A 21,562-nucleotide genomic window follows, 5' to 3' on the forward strand; every position below is an offset into this window, starting at 1 on the left:
TTATATTAAACATTTTCTTCCATTTACATTCCTCCGTCTATAATGAGGACTATTGAAATTTATTTAACAAATTAAATAAGCATGGATGGTTTAACTCCTTAATAAAGACATGATGTGCTGGCCACACTTTAAAGGATATCCAAGTGTTGAACAACCATTTGCCATTCAGATTTGGTGAACAGTCTTAGGATAGCGTGAAACACATATTTTATTAATATATAATTATTAATTATTAGTATTTTCGTTCTCCATCTTTATTTGCTGTTCCTTATACCAAAAAAAAAAAAATTGAACACGCTTAACATGCCACCAGATTTGTAATAATTATTATTTTTCTGATATTTAATGTAAGACTTATTTAACAAATTTGATTAGATTAAGAAAGTTACGTAAGTTAGTTAATTATAAAAAATATAAAATATTTTTTCTAAAACACTATAATTATTTTTTTTAATATTTCCCTTTCTTTCCTACTTGATTATGGTTGAGGGAGTATATATGGGGGCAATTTAGAAAAAATAATAAATATGAAAAATAGGTCTTATATTTAAAACCAGAGTTAACTGAATAATTAGATCATATATTAAGGATTAGAGAAATATTAGTATGATAGGATCAAAAATCTCATATTTTGTTTCTTTGTACTCTTTCGATCCTAAATATAAGACACTTATATAGTGTATATAAAGGTCTCATATTTAGGACTGGAAGAGTAATTTCCTTTCCAAACAAAAGAATCAAATCAAATATTTTTAACAATAAATATTTCATTGCAAGAGATACAAAAATTACAAAATATCACTCGAATTCTTATTATAAATTATTTGTAGAAAATTTTTAATTTTAAATATAAATCACTTATAAAATATTTAATAATTAATTTTAATTTTATTTAATTTTTATTGAAAATAGAGAAAAAGAGAAAGTTGAAAGAATAATTTTTAAATATAAAAAATATTTTAATGACAGAAAATTTAAAATTTTTATTAATTTAATATATTTTTTAATATACGAGAATAAATACAATAGTAATTCTAACCAATATAATAGTAGTTTTGGTCTTTAATATAAGAATTTATTTGATTTTTATTTTGATCTTAAATATAAGATCTCAATTCACTTTATTTTTCATATTTATATATTTTTTTAAGATAATCCTTGACAATAGTAGTTCTAACCAATACACTTGATTATCAACCATATTTTAACAAAGACAACACATATATATATATTATAAATAACTAATTTAATTTTTTTTTAATCTCTTCTAATTAGTCAACTAATTTTTATAATTAAGACGTAGTAATACAATAATAATTATTGCATGAGTTATGAATTTCAGAGCGGATCACGTCGTTGACCACTTCCGCCGCGTCTACCAACCGCGTTTCGCTTCAGGCTTCACATTTCTAGCGGCCAAGGCCACGCGCTGGTTTGGCGCGTTTCCTCTTCCGTGTCCTTTCCGGGATCTGTCTGTTCAACGTAAGTGGAAAGTGAAAGTACAGAAAAAATCGGATAAAATATCGAAAAGGGGTCGCTGCCTTTGCTGAAACCTACCTACTACCGTCTACCGGGTCTGGGTTTCTTATGAATATTCAGAGTCGATCAGCCCATCACCATGACAGCGTTGCTTGCGCAGAAAAATGGAAAAAGAAAAAGGAGGAAAAAAAACCGTTTTTTGGTCCGTCTTCATCATTGGAGTTATAAAAGGGATAAAATAGTTTAGTCATGATGGAGAGAATGATTTAGCAAGCAAGTTCCTACCCACTCCATTACCTGCATTGACTTTTGGACTTAAATTGCTAGGGTTTCAAGCCCCCACTTGGTGATTTTTCTCATTGTAATCGTCTCAATTCTCAAGTAAGACTTTTTTTTTGATTCAGTTCTGTACATTGGAACTCAGATTTCTTGTTCATTCTTTTTCAGCTCAACAGCTATTTTTCCCACCCTTTTTTCTTTCCTCGTCATGGCTCTCTGCAGTTTCAAGTTTTTTATTTTCATTCCCCTGCTAGAGAGAATGATTCAAATTAAAATCAACACAAGTTATTGCATAAGGCTTGTTTCAGCTCTTTTTACATTTTGCATTTGTTGATGTCATCGAAGCGAATGACATTTCGGAGTTTCTGTTTATATACTTATCTAATTTTGCTCTTATTGAAGGCTTGCGATGTGTCAATCTTAATGTTCTTTATGTTCAACACTACAACATGATTGGCACTAATCCTTCGCATGCTCAGATACTTATTCGTTCGTTGCATGTGGTGATTCCTTTTTATTCACTTCTACACTATTTGCAGGTTATTGGGATGCTGTGTCCAAGATTATATGGATTTGGCCTGGCTTTTTCGTTTTGCTGTTTCATTCTCACAGCAGCAGCACAAAAGACAAATCCTTCGGAAGGTGAATTTAAAAATTTTACATCGATTGGCTTTTTCTGTTTCACCTTCTTTTCTGTGTCTCTGGTGCTTCATATTGCTCTGTAGACAAGTACTTCATATTGAATCATGATGCTGCATTGTGTCAAAACATCACTCAAAGTAGGAAAATGGCATGACAGTTACCATTTAGAAAATACTAAAATTTCAAAGTTCCTACATAAAGTGTTCTTCATAAACTGTTTGTGTGTGTGTTCCTAATATATGGTTTATGTCTCTGCCATTTGTAGTGAATGCACTCGTCCAAATCAAGAAAAGTTTGATTGATCCCAAGAACCATCTGAGGAACTGGAACAAGGGCGACCCATGTAGATCAAACTGGACTGGTGTTTGGTGTTTTGATAAAGCTGGGACTGATGGATACTCCCATGTCCATGAGCTGTATGGCCCTTTTATCTCTCTTTTTCTCCTTTTTTTTTTGGAAGTTTCAATCTGGCAATTTGTATTAGTCAGATATTAGAAAGTTAGTGAGGAAAGGTATAGAACTACAGATATGGTGGCAGAGTTCTAATTATTATTCTGCAACTTTACTGAAGTTACTTAATGACTTTGAATCTCTCGGGAAGTCTAGCACATCAGCTGGGTCAGCTATCTCGGCTTCAGATACTGTGAGTGATCTCACTCGATACACTTCTATCTTAGAAATCAAACAGGAGATTGAGGTGATACCTTTCAGCTATTCTAATGTCTTTATTATTTTCTTCGTGAAGGAATTTCATGTGGAATGATCTGACAGGCACGATACCGAAGGAGATAGGAAATATCAAATCATTGAAACTCTTGTAAGATGGCGTAAATTCTTTCTAGAGTTTTTCCCTTTACACAATAAAGCAAGATAATGGAACTGATCCTCAAGAGTTAAGACCTTCATATTATAAGAAGAAATTGTTGTCCTGCTAGACGATGATGATGAAATTTTAATTAAAGATGGTCTTATTTATGTGTCTATTCGTCCTTTAGTGTAACTCTGCTGACAGGTATAGTATAAATTAACGTATAATATCACAACGTGACATAAATCTGAAGTTCGGACAAGGTGTCTTGTCGTAGACTACAAACGAATTACTTGTGATAAATTAACTTTGGAATTTTCTGTTGTTCTGCTACCTGTATGAGAGCGTGCTTGTTTGAAGAGAAGTAAAAATGCTAATACTGCAGCACGTGAAATTTTATCATCAATCATGCAACAGGGTATTGATTTTCTTCACTCTTCCATGCAGTAACATAAAAATAACTGTTCTTTTTGTGGTCTGTCTTTACAGACTCCTGAATGGCAATAAGCTATCGGGTGCTTTGCCAGATGAACTTGGCAATCTCTTAAACTTGAATAGGTTCCAAGTTGACCAGAACCAATTGTCAGGTCCAATACCACCATCGTTTGGCAACATGGTCAATGTTAAACATCTGTGAGTGAATCTCTGAGCTAAATGCATCACTAACTTGGTGTGTAGCTGGATTTCTTATACCTACTTTATCTGCTTTATTTGTATCTTTCCAGCCACTTGAACAACAACTCATTCACTGGTCAAATTCCACGTGAACTTTCAAAGCTAAACAATCTACTGCATTTGTAAGTAGCCAAGGCAGAAGGCTTTTCTTCATCTACATTACCGTTTCAAACCTCTATTAGCAGTATGTTTCTCCATTTTCTAGTTTGTGCACAATTCTTCAGCGTGGTTACTTGTTGAGATGACATTACAGGCTTGTGGACAATAACAACTTCTCTGGCCATCTTCCACCAGAATTTTCCATGTTGCCAGCATTGCGCATACTGTATGCTTCTGTTCCCAGATTGTTTAGATTAAATAGCACTTACCAGCTATGGTTGTTGACATGTATCTTCTTGATTTCTCTGCCTATTCACTGTCTCTGAGGGCTTCTTTTTCACCCCTCCAATTTTTTCTGTGTTGGAGGATGAGTGAAGAATGCAAATATTATGCTCTTACATGGAATGACAGTCTCATCATGCTTAAAATATGATGTTATGATACATTTTAATTATCTTGATGAATACACATGCACTACAGAAGCATCAATGTCACGAAATATTGCCATGAGGGACTTTACTAAATAGCCTAAGAGAATTTATGTATAGGTTCCTCTGTTTCTGCTCTAGGACGGACTTGGCTTATTACAATATCTGGGAGCATGGCTTGCCATGTTTGTTGTCGCACATACATCGACTTGAAAATGCATCTAATTATACAAATAGAGTTAGATATAGTCTTCTTGTGTAACTTTCATGTCTTGAAGGATTTTTAGCATTGACTGGAAATAATTTAAATGGCTTGAGGATAACTGCAATTAATCAAAAGTGACAAACATTTCATGAGTTTATACAGGATGTTTTGGAATTATAATGCTCTATCTCTCAAAAAGTTTAAGCAACTAATAATGTAACATTAATTTTCTTCTATAACCTTTCAATTCCCCGGCTGATTTGATTTTTCATGAGCTACTTTTTTTTTTTTTGTCCAACCTAATTGCCAAGTGTATCTCTTGGGTTAGCGTGAATGATTTGGGTGGATGATTACACTCACAAGGGACCATGGATAGTGGGTGAAATCTTACCGAAGCTGTTTGTTAGCATTTTTGAGGAGTTGTTAACTTATTTTCAGTTGCACAAGTGAATGAGACATTATCTATAAATATCTCAATTAGGCTGAATATTGGCTAGGATCTGGTTGGTTATCTATAAAAAAAATACCTCTTGTTCTTTTGAAATTCAAGAGGTTTTTTATTTTTTTGGTCATTTTCCCTATCTTCTGATTCATTTGATTATCATTTAATGTCTATTTATATTATAAATAAGGCAGCAGCTAGTAAGGATGGGGGTTTGATTTTGGGATTCATTATAATTTGGGAGATTCTCGTTTGGCTTTATTAGTTTTATGAGTTTAAGATTCTTGCTAATATTCTAATAAAGGCTATCCTTCATCTTTATTAAATTGCGAAGTTAGAATCTGATTAACTATTTTAATAAAGACTTTCCTTCCGTCTTTGTCTCTGCCCATCTTGGATCCTATCAATTTCATTGAATAGCATTGTCAGTATTATGACCGAAGCATTTCTTAGATTCCTAAAATTCTATGGTCAGCTGCAGGAATATTGTAGAGTGGTTAACATTTTTGTGCCTTAGAAAATCAGGACTTGAACTCAAGATCGCCACCTTACAATTAAATAACTGTCTGGTGGCTTTAATGTTCCATGCTATGAACTTCTATAAACATATTGTTGTTCGTTTATACTTCTACTTTTCCGGCTGGTAGATGCCACCACATGCTAGCTCACTGTAATGCACGCTTATAAATCTTTACATTCGGAAGCAAAAGTAATGTAGCTTTAGCCATGTCCTCATTTTTTGTATTTTTCTTGTCATCCGTTGCAGCCAAGTGGATAACAATAATTTCAGTGGAACAGAAATTCCTTCAACCTATGCAAACTTTTCCAAGCTAGTAAAACTGTAAGTATTCCTACTGATAACTACTTTTCTTTATTTTAGGATGTTATAGATATTAGATAATTTAGTTTTAAACCACCATCCTCCGGCTCTCATCTTATGGCTTTAACCATTAGGCCAGCAGGTTGTTTGACATTATTCCTAAACCTCGTTGATCATGAAGCCAGGAGTTCTATCTATCCTTCTTTTTCGCAAATTTAATTTTCCAATTAAGATAGAAGAGAGTCTGTTTTTACATCCTTCAAGGACAAAAGGGTTTTAAATATCCTTTGGGCTTCAAGTGACTTCTCAAACTTCAAGATTGAGGGTTTCTTTTGAGACAGTATATCCTTAAGCAACGAACGCAGCCAAGGAATTTGCATGCCCTTTGTCCTGGGGATACTGCATTTCCTATACAAACAGTGGCCAGAAAAATACCAAGAAAGGACAAGACAATATGTGGGAGTTTTCAATTGTAATTTTGAGAATATAATCAAGACTGATTTGTTTTCCTGAGCTAACGCATCCTCTTTGACTTACAGAAGTCTTAGAAACTGCAGCTTGCAAGGAGCTGTTCCTGATCTGAGTTCGATAAAGGAGCTTACATATTTGTATGTTCAAATAGATTCTGTGGTTTGCTTTTACTTGTGCCTGATGACAGCTCATACCTCTACTTCATTCTCTCTAGACCACCTAGTAACCTGTGTTGGGTTCGTGTTTCAGGGATCTTAGCTGGAATCATCTTAGTGGACCCATACCAGCAAAGAAACTTGCAGATAACATGACAACTATGTATGCAGTTGGCTGATTTAATTCTTTGTAGTTTGCAGCTTTAATGCTCCAAATTGCCTTATCTACTTTCAGACCATATATTTATCTCATTCTTAAAGTATGACCATTTGAGATTGACATCGTAATTTTCTTTTTATTACAGTGACCTATCAAATAACAGGATCAACGGATCTATTGCTGAAAGCTTCAAATTACTCCCTTTGCTTCAAAAATTGTGAGAACGTACTCATAAATCTGTAATTTTTGCAGAAGCATATGATAGATTATGTTGTAATATTTTGGAATATCTTTAATATAACTCCCTTCCAGAAAGAAAAGCCAGCTGCCATCAAGAATATACTTTAGAATGGGCATTACCCTTTTTTTAATTATTTATTTTTTGAACTTGTCAATTGCAGGTCACTAGCGAACAATTCTTTGTCCGGATCCATCCCTGCTAGTATATGGCTGAATATGTCCTTCAGTAGGACTGCTAAGCTCACAATGTAAATTCTGAATCAAAATCAAGTTGTTTATAAATCTTGTAGTAATACTCTGAATCAGGCTAACTCTTCTCTGAGTTAGTATGGAATGGATTTTAGTAATGCTATTTTTGAATTGAATTTTAATGTTTTGCCCAATCTATGCAGTGACCTCCGCAATAATTCATTTTCAGACATTTTAGGCAGTTCAAGTCTACCAGCAAATGTCACCTTGAGGTATTCTTATTATTCATGTTCAGTATCAGGTGGACATCCATGCATCTGCCATTCTGCATGATATGATTCTCTCTCTATGGTTCTGTTGTTTGATTCATGAGCATAACATGGCAATCGTTCTTATTGCATTTTATCTGGATTTCTGATGTGTATTTGAAATTGGAAATAATGTGTTCTCTTATAAGTGGTTAAGTAGTTGATGCTTATAAATCAGATCCACTGTAACAATCTACAGTGGAACACAGGAGACTCAATTATCACTAAACCTTAGGACAGTCTCAAGAAAGCTGCAATGCAATGCAATGGTATACATATGTCTTATCTACTAATGATGTCAAGAAAAGGTGTCCTATTCTCAAGCTTTTGGCATCTTGATAGGTTTCTGTATTCTTTGACCTTCTCATGATATTTGCCCTTGCTTCCTTTAAGGTGCTGATTTGCTGGACATGTAAAGGGATTTTGGGTTATTTGGGGCCAATATATATTTCAAATAGGATGTTTTGTCGTTCAACTAAAGCTGTGCTTGTCTCTTCTAATAATGAATTCTCTTGGGCGGGGCAAAATAGGTGATATCAAAAGGCTTGTAATTCATTTATGATACTATCTAACATGTTAAAAAAAAAGGTTGTTTAAGATTGATGGTTATTTGAAAATTATTGGCTCTTGGTATTGTCATTTTCTTATCAGTTTCATTCCTTTTTCCTTGAAGGCTTGCTGGCAATCCTATCTGCAAGAATTCTAACATTCAAAATATTGGTCAATATTGTGCCTCTGATGGGGTTGAATCTGACGAACCTATGAATTCAACAACTTCCTGCCCTGCTCAAGCTTGTCCAACGGATGATTTCTATGAATATGTCCCAGCTTCTCCTGATCCCTGCTATTGTGCAGCACCTCTGAGAATTGGATATCGTCTGAAAAGCCCAAGTTTCTCTTACTTCCCTCCTTATAGAACTTATTTTGAGTCGTATCTGACTCAGTCCTTAGATATGAACCTATACCAAGTGTGGATAGATTCAATTGCTTGGGAAGCAGGACCTCGTCTTAGGATGTATTTGAAACTTTATCCTAATTACAATGATTCCCACTCTAATAAGTTCAATACAAGTGAGGTCCGGCGTCTTCAAGCAAAATTTGGATCATGGAATTTTCCTCGCACTGATCTTTTTGGACCATATGAACTCCTGAATTTCACTCTTCTTGGACCTTATGAACATCGTAAGTTTCTTACAATGCATTATCCATTTCTGCTAAATTCTTTTAATATCATCTTCATTACTTGCCACCATATGTATGTAGCATTTACCACAAACCTAATGATCTTTACTGCCGGCAAAAGTGCTTGGCAGATTTTTATTCATGATACAAAGAAATTAGCCATTCTCTTCTGGTGTTTTGAACCGCAATCATTGTCACTCTTGGCTCATGCACAAGGAGAAGCCATACGCCTATCTGTATATTTTGCAGTAGTAAATTTTTCAATGCAAAGTAAAAGTATTAATGCGCTTCATTGATGAATCCAAATTATTCTTCCATCAAACTAGGATAATATAGAAGAATAATTTTTATCAACCAAAGATTTGAATATCAATGGAAGAGCAGGAACCTTTTTTGTCTACCTAGAATTAAAATTGAAGTTGATGAATCAAAATGGATACATCTAATACCCGACCTAAATTTTGTTAGATTGAATTGAATTGTAGTGTGTTTTCCTTATTGAGTTTCTCTAACTTCTCCCATCATTGCCGTAGTAATTGCTGAGACAAGTAAGAGGAAGATCAGTACAACTGTGTTAGTAGTTGCCATAATTGCAGCTATTGCTTGTGCTACCACAGTCTCTGCAATTGTCACTCTCGTCATAGCCAAAAGACATATCAAATACCGGTCCAAACTATCCAGGAACCATATGTGTAAGTATTATATGTGTTTCAAGTGGGTCCTGTGCATTCTCACAGAACCCCTGATAAGTTACACTGCCCAAGGCTTGTAAACTGTTCAGCTCCTTACATTTTTAATACTTTATATTGATAATTTTTGTGGTGAAAAATATCATTCAAAAGATCTAAATCTGATCTCTTTTTGCAGCCTCTAATATTTCCATCAAAATTGATGGCGTGAAAGCATTCACTTTCAAGGAACTGGCTCATGCAACTGACAATTTCAGCAGTTCAGCTATAGTTGGCCAAGGAGGTTATGGGAAGGTTTATAAAGGCATTCTGTCAGATAAAACAGTTGTGGCCATAAAGCGAGTAGACGAAGGTTCTTTACAAGGCCAAAAAGAATTTTTGACTGAGATTGAACTTCTGTCAAGGTTACATCATCGAAATCTAGTCTCATTGGTCGGATACTGCAATGAAGAAGGAGAGCAGGTAAATTCTTAGCTAGTTCTTCCTTATCAACGCCATCTTGCAAATGGTTCTTTTAAAAAGATTTGATTTTTAGTGAGTGAAGCATTTATGTATTGTGTGCGTGTGGCTGTATAATTGATAATAGTAAAATTAGCTTGAGTAAACATTCTTCTAGCAAACTAGCCATTTGAGTCAGAATTTTTCACATGGTAGAGCCCGATTCCTATTTTTTCTTGAACTCCACATGCAGCCTATCTGTCTCCTTTGGGCTGTTTAAGCCCTTTGTTATGTTGGTTCTTTATGTTGATTTGGGTAATCATGTCTATTCTGTTGAGTTTACGTATGAACTGGATTTATCACAAATAAGGCTTCTTGTTATTTAATAAGTGAATTGCATGCTCTTGCTGAGTTCTCTTTAAAGCAGTGATTAGAAAATGAAGTCGGGACAATGAGGACTGTAGTTATTCTAGTTCTGCTATTTTAGCATCTAAAATATTTAGTGTATTTTAGATGTTAGATCATATTAATGAGTCTCATCTACCATTCTGCTGGTTCAGATTCTGGTTTACGAATTCATGCCTAATGGTACCTTGCGGGAGTGGATTTCTGGTATGAAAATGTTGAACTTTCAAATTAACATTTACATGCTCTCAATGTCAAATATAAAATAGGTATCTCTTATATTATTTGTTTTGTGCTTCTTTTCTCTTCCTTTTTTATGTATTCAACTCATCTGTTTTACTCTTCAATTGCAAAACATAGGTTTGCAAGAAGTTGTCTTCACCCCCCCTGTTTTTTAATTATAAATTATCAATGTTAAAGTAATTAACTATAATAGTTCTATAAATCTACCCTGATGTATATGGCTGCGGTGGGTAATGAGAAGAATAATTTTTTCCCTGCAGTTGGAAGGAAACAAAATTTGAATATTGTTATAAACTTACATTTGCGTGACAAATCTAGGCATGAGAGAAAGAAGAAAAAAAACAGGGACTAATTAAATAACATATCTAGAAAAGGAATATGGAAACGGGAAGAAAAGACAGTAAAACTTGAAGTAGAATTGAAGCAGAAGGATAATACACTTAATATGGGCACTCAATCACCATAAATCCTTTATTCCGGTCATCTCAAAGTCAAGTAACAAATGGCACTCTATGATTTTGTAGTTGCAATAAGTCTATTATAACACCGAATGTAAAGTATTGCTTATGTAATGTCATTTCTTGTGATTCCCAATTACCTTCACCATGGAATCTACTGAGCTCTGGTGTTTTTTCTGCTTTAGTAGTATTTATGGGTATTGTTGCATGATAGGCAAAAGGAAGGGAAACCTGAACTTTGGTATGAGGTTGAGGGTTGCAATGGGTGCCTCCAAAGGCATACTGTATCTCCACACTGAGGCTAACCCTCCTATATTCCACCGAGATATAAAAGCTAGCAACATACTTCTGGACCGCACGCTGGTTGCTAAAGTGGCTGACTTTGGACTCTCACGTCTTGCACCAAATATGGATGACGAAGGAAACACGCCTAAATATGTGTCAACAGTTGTGAGAGGAACACCTGTAAGTTTTCTTCAGAAAATTGCAGGAATGACTTAAATTCTATTATTGAGGGCTGGACAGTAATACACACACATGTATGCACATACGTATGTATGTAATTTGGGGGTTTTGTGCAATATTTTTTTTTTTTTTTAAATTTAAAGGGGCAAGCACTAATGGCCTGAGATTACAAATGGGGTCGAACATACAACCTCTCACTTATAGGGGACTTTGTGCAAAATCGGCAGTGTCATTATGAGATTGTTTCGGCTGGCCAACTCCTTCCCTTAGTTGTTTTTATTTTTAATGCTTCTACTTGTGTGTTTGCAGGGATACCTAGATCCTGAGTACTTTTTGACTCATAAGTTAACGGACAAAAGTGATGTTTATAGCTTGGGAATTGTGTTTCTGGAGCTTCTGACAAGCATGCAACCAATATCTCATGGGAAAAACATTGTTCGTGAGGTACCATGTTTAATAGCACCAGTAGACCTCTGTGTTATTTTTTCTCACTTAATCACAACAATGTTAGAAAAAGGATGGTCAAGTTTTAGATACTTTATTTTTCTTTCTTAAATGGTTTAGTTGGATTTTACACTTTTGCAGTATAAGAATAATCAACTTCAAGAACATATTGATTAAAAAGAAAATCAAGAACATCGAAACAGTCACTATTGGTTTGATTTGACTTGAACCCATAACTGAGTCAAAAATCAGTGTTGATGTTGAAAAACTGATTTTTAACTTCATTTTTTTTCAGTTTGATTGGATCTAATTTTTTTGAAATCGGTCAGTTTGGTTTTGAAACTGACAATGCAGAATGTTTTGTCAGGTTAGTGAAGCTCGTCAGTGTGGCACAATATCGTCCATTATAGATAGCAAAATTGGTTCCTATCCATTAGATTGTGCGGAGAAGTTTCTGAATCTTGCCCTCAGTTGTTGCCATGAGGATCCAGAGGAGAGACCATCCATGGCAGATGTGGTGAGGGAGCTTGAGATTATGCTTTCAATGTTGCCAGATTCTGAAACTGCTTTCCCAGACAGTGCTTCTGATTTTCCTATTAAAATGGCTTCATCATCATCAACATCATCGACATCCTACATGGCAAGGGATGGCCAAAACATAACCTCTCCCATGTTGTCAGGAAGCAACCTTGTCAGTGATGTTATTCCCACCATTGCTCCTCGTTAGACATATGATTTTGTAGGAGATCAAAGTTGGAACTAGATCCTCTCACTGCAACAATTCTGCTATCCTCTCCTGTTCAATATTTGGCTCATGCACTTAAATCTAATGGTTGAGAGAACTCAATCCAATAACTATGAGTGCATTGTCAATAAGAACAACATAACCAATGGACCAAATTTCAGACAGGAGAAGACGGTGAACGTACATGGTGTCTTGTGATTTTCTGCATAAACAAATGGGAAAAGGTTCTTAGTCGCGGAAAAGCTGAGGTTGGGGTTGTGGTATAGTGGATGAGGCAAGATGTATTATAGAAGATGTAGATAGGAAATTATGTGATCTTAAGGTAAGTTTGTAGGTAGAAATTCTAACTGTGGCAGTTAACAGATCCAGAATTTTGATGTAATTTTACATGTATCAAATAGAAAGCATGGAATCACATGATTTGAGGGGGTGTTTGGATGGAGACTAAATCATGGTTTTAGAAGTGATTTTACGATAAACAAAACAAATATGTAAAGAAGTTTATCTCGATTTGTGGAGAAGTGTTTTTAAAAAGCACTTCTTTTAATTCCCAAACACTCCTTGGGAAATTTTTTTTTTTTAAGGTTAATTATGCACTAGATTTTCATCTTCTAAACTTGATTTCATTTAAGCCCCTCTTAAACAACCCCCCCCCCCAAAAAAAAAGCCCTTACTATAAAATTACTTTGTGATTTCATTTAAGCCATCTCTGTTTTAATATGGTTAAAATATATATATGTAAATAAATAAAAATATTAAAACTAGGTGGTTTGAAGTCAAACTCCCAACACGACCAAAATGATTTCCAGCTCAGCTTGACTAGTAGGAGCCAACAAAATTGGATACACTAAGCCAAACAACATGATCTTAGACAACTGGACCCAATTTTATCAATTTATTAATATGATTTATTAGTATTTATCTTAAAACATGGCGATAGAATCTTTTGACTTTTCCCTCTAACGAATAAGTCCAAGATACATTAATTAGATCACAGATGGAGAGGAAACTGTGGAGGGGCTACAAAATTAAGAAAAATCAGATCTCTGTTAATCAGTGGTCCAAAAATGTAACCACCAATTGATTCAAGTGATCTTATTTAAGTATTATTGAATCTTGTATGTAGAGAAAATGATCGCAAGTAGAACTTTACAACCCATTATATGATTTGGTTTAATTCAGATTAATCATATATCACCTAATGTTCTTCTGAAAAAAACAAAAAAGAAGAATGCAAGCAAATTTTAAATTAATTTATGCTAAAGTGTATAATCATCATTATAAAATATTAAATTTACCAAAAAAAATTACGCTATTCATTTAGCATTAATAATTTTAAGGAAAATTAGTCAAAAGTCTCTTATTAGAAAATTAATAGTTCAAAGGCATCCAGGATCTATTTAAAAAACTAAGTGCAATCTGTCTCCAGCGAATGCAACTTTTTTTTAGTTATGTGCAATTTATTTTTAATTATGTGTGAAACAGAAGGTATTTGCACTGTAGATATGTTGTACAAAACTAAAGCTAAAGAAGAAATGCTCTTGCTCAAAGATTTGGGTGTATCTTCCTACAATTAATTTTTTAATCAGGAATTTGTGTCACCAATTTTCTCCTAATCTCATGCCATCTTAGATGGAACACAAAAAGAAAGTGAAAAAGGACAAAAAATGGGCCAATGAATAGCTTGATACATGGAAGTGGAATTCCCAGAGTCATTTCATAAAGTTCTTCTGAACTAAATTTTATTCATTAGATGTAAGGAAAGGTACTCTCTCCGGTCAAAAAAAAGGAAAGGTACTCTCCATTTGTGGGACTATACTTCAAAAAGCCCGTCTTACCCTTCAACCAATAGAAAATACTATCTTCAATCCTAATTATAAGAGCCAGTTAACTAATTTGAGGAGATTAAGGAAGCAAATTGAGTTAGTTATTTGTCCTAAATAGGTATTGTTTTTCCTAAAATATCCTTACTAATCAAGTGTATTGACTAGAACTATCATTATTAGAAGGGCTACTTTGAAAAAAATATATAAATATAAGAGACAAAGTAGATTAGGATCTTATATTTAAAACCAAAATAAAAATCAAATAGGGTCTTATATTAAAGACCGGAAGTAGTATATTTTTAGAACAGATTTTTGGGAGGGTTCAATGTGGTATTCAAAGACCTCCTAAGTTTCCTAGTTTTTTATGGTAGGTTATTCTAGTAATTTTATCAATACTTACTTCTATTGTTTCTCAATTTTAATCATATAAAACATCATTTGGACTTTGGAGAGTTATTTTCTTCCTTTATTTTTTATGCATATCAAACAATAAATTTTTATTTCAATTTCTTTTATATTTCATTTTTTATTTTTCATTAATCCAACCATGTGGTTGAACCGATCTAATTATCATACTTTGGGTTCTTATTATAAGATATATTTTTACATTTTTACATGCTTTAAGAAAAATTGTTATAAGGTTAAAGTTATAAAAAAAAGGAGAATGACAAATAAAGACGATAAACATTGCAAAATCTCAAGTTAAGATTCGTTACAATATTTAAACAAGTTTTGATAATAATTCACTTGGAAATAACAATATATTTTTATAAAAATATCTAATTCAATTTTCACAGTTTTTTTGGACATTTTTCCTATAAACAGATCTAAAGGTTATAATTTTACCATTATTAATTAAAGGAACGTAAAAAGGAAAATGACAGATAAAAACAGTGAAAATTACAAAATTTCAAATAACAAGATATTTTAACACGTTTTGACAATAATTGAATTGCAAATAACAAGATATTTTTTGATTTCTATAATCTTTTTTTTATTATTTCCCCAATGTAAAACTCTGAAGGATAAAAAATGAAAAATCATTAGATACTTTTACATTAAAAAAAATCTTTTAAAATACACTACTAGAGGAGTATATTACCATGATCTTATTATAAGATATCTTTCTCCTTAATATAATACTCTTTATTTAAAACATTAATTTCTTTAAATGTCTTTTGCTACTAATCAAACAATTTTTTCTAATCAATAAATTTAACTATCTTTAGCTGAATATTTATATGTTATCAACTTTCAAAGAAAGTGTTACCATATAGAATACCAAAAAAAAAGAAAAGAAAGAATTATATGGTACTACCTCCGGTCCTTATTATAAGACCCCGTTTGACTTTTTGTTTGGTCCTAATTATAAGACCCCAATCCATTTATCTCTCATATTTATGTATTTTTTCCAAGATAATCCTTCTAATAATGATAGTTCTAGCCAATATACTTAATTAGTAGGGATATTTTAGGAATGACAACACTTATTTATTACAAATAACTAACTTAACTTACTTCCTTAATCTCCTCAAATAAATCAACTGGGTCTTATAATTAGGACCGGAGGTAGTAGTATCAAACTATCAATTTATGTCAACAAGAATCCCTAAATTTCGAAAAGAATATCCGCCACTACCGTTAATTTCTGTGGGTGCCCACCCGAAGGAGGATGATTCTGCACAGTTTCCTGTTTGTACATTCCCTTTTTTCTTTTCTTTATATTTTGTATATACGCTGCGTCCTAGACGGTGGCCAATAGCTACGAAACCGCTTCCCAATTTCTCTGTCAGTTTGAAACAAAACAACGGGCTGTCTTTTTCTCTTTCCTTCTCACTAATCAGCTTCATTTCACATTTGCAATTGCAGCTCCCTTCAAATATCTGTTATACCTTACATCCTTGCGGCGGGTCTTTTCTGTTTAGGTGCGTCTCTTCATTCCCCTCTAGGGTTTTTGCTGATCGTTGTTAGCCTGTGCAATTTGCCCGATCTTTGGGTAATGATCTTTATCTGCAATTACCCTTTTGGAACTGGGTGTTTATTATGGGGCATTATCCTTCAATAACGCAATTATATCTGGTTGTCGTGCTGATCTTTTAATTCCGATTTTGGAGATTGCCCTTGGCTTATAATTGAGTTCCGAAAGTCGCTTTTTTTAAGTATATCTCATGAGGCGAGATTGAGATTCTGAATTTTATGCGAAATTGAGCTTTTAATTTGCTCCTTTTCTCTTCTTTTTTTTTTTGTGGGGTTTTAGCGGAGTTTCATTGGTCATTCATTGTTAGTTTTAAAACAATGTCTTTTCTTATGATCAATATACTTCATGCTTTGATGTCTTTTGGGAGTGTCAATTGGAAGGCACAGGTAACTATGTCTCGATGCTAATCTTTTTCTCAATTATTTAATTGCAGAAAGTTGACCAAGAGGTCTACACTTTGCTGGAAATATTAACTTGTGATTGCTGTGTCCGGACTGCCCTTTGGATGCATTTTTCTTCTTCTTGAGATTATTGACTACCTCATTGCGCTCATAGCATCTTCTTTATGCTATACACTTTGCTGGAAATATTAACTTGTGATTGCTGTGTCTAGACTGCCCTTTGGATGGATTTTTCTTCTTGTTGAGATTGTTGACTATCTCATTGCGCTCATAGCATCTTCTTTATGCTATGAGCTTTTGTCCGGCATCCCTGATTGATCATGGATCACTAGCTTCTAAAGATTTCATTTGGGGCTGTTGACGTAAAGAAAGCCCTGTATCTGTTTACATCTGAAAGAAGAATTTGATTCATATGGCTTGGAATTCAAAGCTGCTGCTATATGTTGGTGTCTTGTTTCTACTGTCCTTCATTCTCTTATTTGGTAATTCAAAAGCCGAAGTTGAACACGAAGTTATACAAAAGATTAGATCTGCTCCACATAAGAATGTAGTAAGCAAGGTTATTGATGGTACTGGTCTAGAGAATTCCCTCGCTCTTGATGAAACCAATAATGTGCTGAGTGATAGGAAAGGTGGAAGCAGTAAAGTTTCTGTTTCAACAGTTGCATTATTCACATTGGCAATGGCGGCTGCAACTGGTCTTGGGGCTGTACCCTTCTTCTTTGTGGAGCTTGATCCACAGTGGGCTGGATTATGCAATGGAATGGCGGCAGGTGTCATGTTGGCTGCAAGTTTTGATCTTGTACAGGAAGGGCAGGATCATGGAGCTGGAAACTGGGTTGTGATTGGGATCCTAGCTGGTGGCATTTTTATTTGGCTATGCAAGAAGGTGAAGTTCTTGCCCATTGTGTTTACCAAATTCATAATTTGTATTGCTTTGAATAAAGTAGTTGAATCAATGCATGTATGCACATATTTTGAAACAGTGGTTCTATTCTGATGCATGAACCTTTTTTCAGTGTTGTTGTGACTGGACATTTTGAAATGCTTCTCAGCTTTTCATAACCTTTGTATGATAATGCCATAAAGGGTGACGTTAGCTTCAAATATATCATTTTAGGGAACACAAGTAGTTATACCGGTAGATCATGTCAGTATTCCTGCATTTTTTTTTTCAAGTGAATGATGACTATATAAAATGTATTTTCCAAAATTTTAAAAAAATTAAAACTGAAAAGAACAGAGTTATTTATCTTTGGCATATCTTTTAGGGGTGAACCAGTCAACTCCAATAATTTTGCGAATTTGGTGATTTGATCATTTGATGAAAGAATTCAATGTCTGTTAATTTCTTGTGTGAATCTTTTCTTTTTCTTATCTTTTGGGATGCACTTAATCATTTAAATCTTGTATCTACATCTATAATTTCATTTTTTCGGTTCATTACATTCTTATTTTGTTCTACATTATCTCCTTGGTTTCAGTATCTTGAGCAATATGGGGAAGTGAGCATGTTGGATATAAAGGGTGCTGATGCAGCCAAAGTGGTTCTAGTTATTGGAATAATGACACTTCATTCTTTCGGAGAGGGTTCTGGGGTGGGCGTCTCCTTTGCTGGCTCAAAAGGTTTCTCTCAAGGTCTGTTGGTTACATTGGCTATTGCTGTACACAACATACCAGAGGGATTAGCTGTGAGCATGGTGCTAGCATCAAGGGGCGTCTCCCCACAGAATGCTATGTTATGGAGTGTGATAACATCTTTACCTCAGGTATTGTTGTTGTTGTTGTTATTAAAAGTTGAATCATCGTGCCTCATAAAGGGATAAAACTTAAGTCAGCCCTATAGAGATATTGGTATGCAACAGAATCAAACTATGACTTGTATAAAGTTGTCAGTTATCATTGCCAAGGTATAATGATGATCTGATCAGATACAATAGCAACTGATAAGATGCAAATTAATGACTCTTTGGCACAACTCAACTATCAAAATTGTTTGTGGACTTAGTTGGGTTTAGCACTGAGGCAGTATTGCCTAACCTGAAAGGATTAGTTTCTCTTTTCAACGTCTTCAATGTTATCTTATCTAATGAAGTCACATCCTGTGTGAGTTCGCCTATACCATGCTGCTTAGACCCATGGGCAGTTAATTTGGAAACACGTATTGATTCTTGATGTGCATGGCAATTTGATCCTGATGGCAATTAATAGTTGTTAAATGGTTGGGTTCTGTAGTAGCATATTAATCATGACCTCATTATAGGTTGATTCAGTGGTGGCTAAGATATTATTGTTAAGGTTGAGCTAGACTGGTAACCACTGACAAGTGGTTATTGAAATTGTAGTTTTTGGCTACGGTCTCTTACCATGTTATGCATGATTTGATGCAGCCAATTGTAGCAGTTCCTTCATTTATGTGTGCTGATGCATTTAGTAAGTTCCTTCCTTTCTGCACGGGATTTGCAGCTGGGTGTATGATCTGGATGGTTGTTGCAGAAGTTCTCCCTGATGCATTCAAGGTGACATACTTTGCATGAGTGTTGGATCTTCTGATCTTTAAAAGTTTCCTTTTTATAACAACTTTGTCTTTATTTTCTCTTTTAATATTCTAATGGACGATAGTAGCATGGTGGCTTTTTGCAACTACGCTTCAAATGCAAGCTTAGGTTTGTCACATGTACTAATTTATTTATTATTATCCTGTCTTCAATCTGAATTATATTAAATATATTCAACATGATTAATATACTATGTGCTACATTTTAATTTAATTTGTGCAAAATTATGGTCGTGCTATGTAACATTTAGGAGACTGGAAGGCTCCCGATTATGTTGAAGACTCTCAAACTTGAATGTTCAAGATGCTCAATAGTTGTGATTAGTGATTTTTGTTAGCTTGTTAACTGGTTTGTATTATGGAGGCTTGGAGTTGCTTCTTTATTGGGAACTTTAGAGGTGATTCAATAGGCAAATGCTTATTGTATAATCCCCCTGCTTCTTGAGGGAACTTTCCTCCTAAGGAATTTTTCCCCTGCGATCCGTATTACACTTCTCATGTTATTTTCTTCCCTCTAACTTTTGTAGAGTCTTATTTTCTTTGTATAATAGTTTTTTGTGCTTTGGATTACAGGAAGCCCCTCCTTCCCAGGTTGCATCAGCAGCAACCCTTTCTGTAGCATTTATGGAAGCTCTCAGTACCTTCTTTCAAAATTTCAGCCACGACTACAAGTGAGTTTATGACAAGGAATAGATTGAATTTATAGCTGTCCACACCACCATTCCGGAGAAGTAACATTTCTGGTTTTTTTTTTCTTTCTCCCCCCTGAAAGTTTAATTTCTTTTGCAGCTCTGAGGATGCTTCTGGCTTCTTTGTTTCATTACTTTTTGGCCTTGGCCCCTTACTCGGAGGCATCATTCTGGTTGCATTTGCTCTTGCCTTTCATCTTCAGCATGCTCTTCTGATGGGCACCGCTTGTGGGATTGCTTTTGTTCTTGGTGCTTGGCGACCAGTACAGCTTCTTTTGTCTTCAAAGTTGGGATTTTTTCCTGTTTTATTCCTCCTTGCAGCAGGGGCTGCTTTCGTCCATGTTTCTAGCTCCAGCGTGTTGAAGGTTGCAGATCGCAAAAAGACCTCAGCTAGTGACTTGCCTGCACTTACTGGGTTCCCAATGAGCGTTCACACCCTTCAATCATTCATTTCATGTGGAACAGTTGCTTTTCATGCTCTAGCTGAAGGACTCGCATTGGGAGTGGCAGCACCAAAAGCATATGGACTTGGCCGTCACATGGTGCTTCCAGTCTCTCTACATGGACTTCCTCGAGGAGCAGCCGTGGCCAGCTGCATCTTTGGTGCTACTGATAGTTGGCATGCTTCCCTTGCAGCAGCCGCCATAATTGGATTTATGGGCCCAACATCAGCAATCGGGGCTATTCTTGCCGGTATAGATTATAGCGGTCTTGACCATGTTATGGTCTTTGCTTGTGGCGGATTAATCCCAGGTTTTGGAAATATGGTTAAGAGAGCACTGAGTTTGGAAAAAAGTAAAAGTACCTGCGGCCTTATTATGGGTATGGGTTTTGCTATTTTATGTCTGACATTCACTAGGTTGGTTTGCTTGCATACACCTTACTGCAATTCTGCACCAGAAGCTGTCAGATAGGATGATTGTGGTGCATCATCTATTGTTAATGTTCTTATACAACAGGCGTATAGAACTCTTCGAATTGATCACCCAAGTTCTCAGCCATTAAGTGTGAAGAGATTTGTAGTTGTGTCTAGTTTTATTGACCAACGGAGACTGCAGAGATTGGAATCTGCCATTTATACTGGAGCTGTCCTTTTTGGGGGCTCTAAAGAAGCTAACGGGTAACACTTTTTGGTGTTGAGGCAGGTTTGTTAGGGGTGCTCAAGTTTCCATACAGAACCTGACGTTTGTCGTATTTAGCTTTTACGATGTATATATAGTTTTGAGATTTTATTGATCTGAACCCTAATTTCCTACAATATGATGAACAAAGTAAAACTCGGGAAGTCAGCAGATTCTGATTCTTTTTCCCCTCGTTAGACTGGATGGTGTTATACCCGGATAACTAGGGTTTTGAGTGGATTAAATCAATATATTGTTTGTATACAGCTATACATTTGACAATATGATAGTAAATAGATTTAAGCGAGATTTATAAAATCTTATAAAATTCTATCATGATATATTAGATTTATTCTTGACGTAATTAAAATTCAGTTTGGTTGGGTTCCCTTATTTTAAATGCACAAGATGATTAAAAATTCATTTGAATTACATGCAATCCCGAAAAAATCAATAATAAGTATTTTTCAAAAGAATAATGCGGTACAAAATTGTGTATTGTAATACACACACGTTGTGTG

The 21,562-nt window shown here is 34.7% G+C and overlaps 2 protein-coding genes across 2 annotated transcripts; both read left to right on the forward strand.

Moving 5' to 3' along the window:
- Positions 1-1,642: 1,642 nt before the first annotated feature.
- Positions 1,643-12,914, forward strand: LOC114733505 (probable LRR receptor-like serine/threonine-protein kinase At1g06840). The gene is made up of 21 exons (XM_028920981.1): positions 1,643-1,860; positions 2,298-2,400; positions 2,666-2,816; positions 2,972-3,043; positions 3,146-3,217; positions 3,698-3,841; positions 3,934-4,005; positions 4,137-4,208; positions 5,824-5,898; positions 6,417-6,485; positions 6,598-6,666; positions 6,809-6,880; positions 7,065-7,151; positions 7,296-7,364; positions 8,074-8,582; positions 9,116-9,274; positions 9,450-9,733; positions 10,270-10,321; positions 11,030-11,280; positions 11,590-11,724; positions 12,092-12,914. The coding sequence occupies exons 2-21, from the start codon at positions 2,307-2,309 to the stop codon at positions 12,449-12,451; spliced, it is 2,868 nt and encodes a 955-aa protein (XP_028776814.1). The 5' UTR covers positions 1,643-1,860; positions 2,298-2,306; the 3' UTR covers positions 12,452-12,914.
- A 3,936-nt stretch (positions 12,915-16,850) lies between these two features.
- LOC114733526 (putative zinc transporter At3g08650) lies at positions 16,851-21,311 on the forward strand. The gene is made up of 5 exons (XM_028921001.1): positions 16,851-17,563; positions 18,159-18,443; positions 19,065-19,193; positions 19,805-19,902; positions 20,021-21,311. The coding sequence occupies exons 1-5, from the start codon at positions 17,087-17,089 to the stop codon at positions 20,832-20,834; spliced, it is 1,803 nt and encodes a 600-aa protein (XP_028776834.1). The 5' UTR covers positions 16,851-17,086; the 3' UTR covers positions 20,835-21,311.
- Positions 21,312-21,562: the final 251 nt, after the last annotated feature.

The sequence above is a fragment of the Neltuma alba genome, unplaced genomic scaffold (assembly GCF_004799145.2).
Source record: "Neltuma alba isolate B1F8T4 unplaced genomic scaffold, ASM479914v2 tig00002598_pilon, whole genome shotgun sequence".
NCBI lineage: Eukaryota > Viridiplantae > Streptophyta > Magnoliopsida > Fabales > Fabaceae > Neltuma > Neltuma alba.